The sequence below is a fragment of the Heliconius melpomene genome, unplaced genomic scaffold, assembly GCF_056956725.1.
Source record: "Heliconius melpomene rosina isolate 202511_hmr_F unplaced genomic scaffold, ASM5695672v1 Hmr00187, whole genome shotgun sequence".
In the NCBI taxonomy this organism is placed as follows: Eukaryota; Metazoa; Arthropoda; class Insecta; order Lepidoptera; family Nymphalidae; genus Heliconius; species Heliconius melpomene.
In genome coordinates, this window is record NW_028181855.1 from 23,036 (window position 1) to 28,120 (window position 5,085).

General features: G+C 32.2%; 1 protein-coding gene across 1 annotated transcript; it reads left to right on the forward strand.

Annotated features, from left to right (window-relative positions):
• The first annotated feature begins 201 nt into the window (after positions 1-201).
• Positions 202-2,209, forward strand: LOC146526649 (uncharacterized). Its single transcript, XM_085206888.1, has 3 exons — positions 202-1,684; positions 1,955-2,034; positions 2,135-2,209. Exons 1-3 carry the CDS (start codon positions 202-204, stop codon positions 2,207-2,209), a joined length of 1,638 nt encoding a protein of 545 aa, XP_085063014.1.
• The last annotated feature ends 2,876 nt before the right edge of the window (positions 2,210-5,085 follow it).

Consider the following 5,085-nt stretch of genomic DNA (forward strand, 5'->3'; position numbering starts at 1 on the left):
TGCTGACGGTTGAACAAAGTGTCGCATTACAGTTCTATTTTATTTAATATTATTTTATATATATTGTCATTAATATTTATATATATCAATATTATTATTATTATTATAATTTTTATATATATATTTATATTATCTATATTTAAATATAATATAATATATACGTTTATATTATTTGTGTATTAATATTAAGTTATTGTTAGTATGCATAATAATGATAGTGTTTATAGTGGTAGTATATCTGATAATTCTTTTCACCAGTGCGTTTCTACAACATCCGACGATAGTTGCCATAGCATATCTGATCCTCTCAACTCAATATTAGACAGCAAACTTAAAAACTTTTCAAAAAATTTTAATGTAGTCCACATCAATGCGCAAAGCATACCAGCCCATTATCCAGACCTCCTTGACTCATTTAATGTAAGAGATGTTCATGCAGTACTCGTATCTGAGACATTTCTCAAACCCAGTTTACCATCAACTGCATATGCCCTACCGGGTTTTCACCTGATACGAAACGATAGGACAGGGAAAGGTGGAGGGGGAGTAGCTATTTATCTTAGGAGCCACATTCCCTTTTCAATATTAGATAAATCGCCTTCAGCTTACTCAAATTCATCGGAACATATCTTTATAGAGGTCCTATTTGGCACTCTTAAGATGTTACTTGGTGTCTTTTATAGTCCCACCTTACATGTGAATTATTTTGATTCGTTTGAGATTCTTTTAGAAAAGTATGTGCCAGAAGTTGACCACTCCATCATAATGGGTGACTTTAACACATGTCTCGTTAAGAAAGACACACGCTCAACTCGGCTTAAAACCATAATCAATAGCTCTAACCTAAATATCCTTCCGACGAATGCAACCCACCTCTTCCCTGGTTGCGTGCCATCCTTGCTGGACCTCATGGTTGTCTCATCAAACGAGCGCGTAGCTACCTTCGGACAAATCTCAGCGGAAGCGTTCTCCTATCACGACCTCGTTTACCTATCATACAAAATACGACCACCCAAGCTAAAGCCAACGGTAGTGATGCGAAGATCCTTCAATAACATCGACAACGAAAAATTTATGAGTGATCTTAGTCGTATTGACTGGGATTGCATTTTTAATGCAGGTACTATTAATGATAAATTAAATATTTTTAATTCCATATTAATTGAGCTTTTCGACATTCACGCGCCGCTTCGACCAATAAAAATAAAACATCTCCCTGCTCCGTGGTTAACGCAAGATATTAAGATACTTATGGTCAAACGAAATACTGCAAAGTCCAAATACAAAATGAATCCTACGGATGCAAATCTTCAGAGGTACAAAAAACTACGGAACAGATGTAACAAGGCTTGCAGAGATGCGCGACGTAACCATATTTTTACATCTATAGACCCCAGGAGTCCTGCAAAAACTTGGAAATTTCTGAATGCGATGGGAATAGGAGGTAGACGCACTCGGCATACACCAATCTTAAGCAACTGCATGGATTTAGATTCACTGAATAATTTCTTTACGAATGTCAATAAGATGGACGACATCACTAAATTAAACACCCTTCAATCACTGTCATTACTTCCGAATCCTTCACCTCCTTTCCTTTTCAAACCCATCTCTACGGCACAAATCCGTAAGCACGTGATAGCCATTAAATCGGATGCTACTGGCTATGATAATATTAGTCGTCGTATGATTATATTATCGCTTAATTATGTTCTTCCTGTCTTATCCCATATCTTTAACTTCTCCCTTTCGTCCAGTGAATTTCCTGATGCTTGGCGCCATGCACTAGTGATCCCTATCCCAAAAACATCCAAAACGTCCAATCCAACATCCTTCTCTAACCATAGGCCGATTTCCATTCTTCCCTTCCTGTCCAAAGTCCTCGAACGTATTGTTCATGAACAACTATACTTATTTTTACATAATAATAATATCCTTTCCCCTTTCCAATCAGGTTTCCGCCCTGGACATAGCACAGTAACTGCACTTAATAAAGTCTGTGATGATATTCGATTCGGTATTGACAACCAGCAAGTTACTCTACTTGTTCTGCTAGACTTTTCAAATGCCTTCAATTCTGTTGACTTTGATATATTGCTAGCCATATTAAAGTCCATAAATTTTTCCTCAACAGCTACTGAATGGTTTTCTTCATACCTTCGCGGCCGCAGACAGAGTGTCATACTGGATGGTAGACAATCCTCACTAAGCTATATTAGCGCTGGCGTGCCTCAGGGTGGTGTGCTGTCTCCCCTCCTTTTTTCCATTTTCATTAACACTCTCACTCCACATATATCGTCTTCTTATCATCTTTACGCTGATGATTTACAAATTTATACAACCGTAGCCACGAATGAAATTTCTAGCGCGGTTGCTAAAATTAACTCCGACCTTCAGCTAATAAGTATCTGGTGTAAAACATTTGGGCTTTCTTTAAACCCAAATAAATCTCAGCTATGTATTTTTGGAAACTCTAAACAACTGTTTAAATTACATGTACCTCTACCATCGGTTTCGCTTGATAATATATGTTTAGAGCCTAGTGAGAGTGTTGTGAACTTGGGGATCAGAATGGATAGCACATTTTCCTGGTCACCCCGCGTTTCTGAGCTTAGTCGTAGGGTTTTCTCCGCCTTAGGGGGACTAAGAAGATGGAAGAACCTCTTACCATTGAAAACCAAAATATCCTTAGCCCACACTCTTCTCCTTCCCATTCTAGATTACGCCGATTCTTGCTATCTGGATTTGTCTCAGCAACTGCTTAATAAGCTCGAGCGTCTGCAAAATGCTATAATAAGATTTATATTTGGACTTAAAAAGTACGACCATGTGTCACAGTTTCGTGCTCAACTGAAATGGCTCTCAATAAAATACAGGCGTAATCTACATTCCCTCACTCTCCTTTATACCATCCTTTTTCATCCTATTACTCCTTCGTACCTTAAAGAACGGTTTAAGTTCTTAGGGTCGAATTCCTTTCATGTCCAATGTCTCCGTTCCCGCACTGACAACCTCCTTCAAACACCTTTGTCCCGATCGAAATGCTATGGTGACTCCTTTACTGTCAAGACAGTAAAGCTCTGGAATGAGCTGCCGGTGAATATCAGAAAATCTCAGACGGTTGGAATATTTAAACGTCGTCTTAAACAATACTACCTGGAACAGTCTATAAACTGATTTTATTACACTTAGTTTATGTATGAATATTTGTGTATCTGTGTATATATGTATCTATGTATATATATGTATATATATATATATGTGTATCTATATATGTAATATTATTAATATATATGTTTATATTAAAGTAATCATAGTAAGTAGTTAGGTATATGTTTGTAGAAGATATTTTATTTTATTATTATAAGTAATACAATGCTTTTTGCACCGTTCTGCGTTTGTGTTCTACATATCCTGTAATGTCGGTTGCCTGTAAGAGATCGCTCTTAGCGATAAGGCCGCCATTGCACATTAATCTTATATATACTGTGTAGTCAAATGTATAGTCCAATTGTAAAAGTGCAATAAAGTGTTATTATTATTATTATTATTATTATATTTCATAAAATTTGCACCGAGACGTTATCCCCTTTCTCCTCATTACATTTTATCCGTAATGTTTCAAAGGTTGTCTGGTGGAGATTGCTTAAAGCAATAAGACCGCCTTTGCATACGTGTTTTTCTTTAAATTTTATTTGTGTTGTTCTTTCTATATATTTCTTTTATGTGTGCAATAAAGTATATTCTATTCTATTCTATTCTAAAATGATTCGTCACCGCTGAAATGCGTAAAAATGCTCAGAAAAAAGAAATGAAGAAAAAAATTTCAGAAATAATAAATAAAATTATTCCTCACCGTAAACCTTTTGATACTATAATAGTATGTTTTCCTTGGAATGTTCTTTCTCGACAAATATCTCGTCATCATTGAAATATAGTTAATAATACGATAATATATCCAATAAATAATAAGTTTATATTAAAATTATGAAATCATTTTACTAAACCAGTTACTAAGGTTATTACTCCAATAGCTCCTGTTAAGGGTCAAGGTCTATAGTCAACTAAGTGATAGGGATGATTATGATTAGACATTAATTTACTTCTCTAGAATAAAGAGTTCTTAAAATAGAAATTACATAAGATTGAATAATTGCTACGGCAATTCAAGAATTAATAATAAAATTTGAACAATAATTAAAATAATTAATAAATAATTAAGTATATTAATACCTGTATTACTTAATAAAGTTAAAAGTAAATGACCTGCAATTATATTAGCTGTTAATCGAACTGCTAAAGTTCCAGGTCGAATAATATTACTAATAGTTTCAATTAGTACTATAAAAGGTATTAAAATAGTTGGTGTTCCCTGAGGAATTATATGAATAAATATATGTTGTGTATTATTTAATCATCCATAAATTATAAATCTTAATCATAATGTTAAAGATAATGAAAGGGATATATTAAGATGACTTGTTCTAGTAAAAATATATGGGAATAAACCTAAAAAAATATTAAATAAAATAAAAAAGAATAATGAAATAAAAATAAAAGTTGATCCATTAATTCTATTTGGTTCTAATAAAGTTTTAAATTCATTATGAAGTTTATTAGAAATAAAATTTCATAATAAATAATGACGATTAGGAAAAAATCAGAAATATAAAGGAATAAATAATAATCCAATAAATGTTCTAATTCAATTAAATGGGAAATTAAATAAATTTGTTGAAGGATCAAAAATTGAAAAAAGATTATTTATCATTTTCAACAATTTTTTTTGAAATTATTTTTATTAATTTTTTTAAAATTAAAATTATTTTTATAATTAAAAATAAAATAATGTATAATTATAAAACTAATAAAAATAGAAATAAAAAATAATAATGAAATTATTCAATTGATAGGTATTATTTGAGGAATAAAAGAATATTACAAAAAGTAATAATTTAAATTTGACATATTTATGTTATTTATTAACTAATTCTTTATCATTAGAAGTAAATGCTAATTCACTATAAAATGGTTTAAGAGACCAGTACTTGCTTTCAATCATCTAATGAATAATTATTAATTCAA

Bases quoted from the DNA above. Each gene is read 5' to 3' on its own strand.
- LOC146526649 (XM_085206888.1), top strand. From the start codon at position 202: ATGCATAATAATGATAGTGTTTATAGTGGTAGTATATCTGATAATTCT. The intron at 1,685-1,954 runs GTATGATTATAT...CTTTCCAATCAG, and splicing joins CTATGATAATATTAGTCGTC to GTTTCCGCCCTGGACATAGC. The intron at 2,035-2,134 runs GTTACTCTACTT...TTTCCTCAACAG, and splicing joins TCGGTATTGACAACCAGCAA to CTACTGAATGGTTTTCTTCA.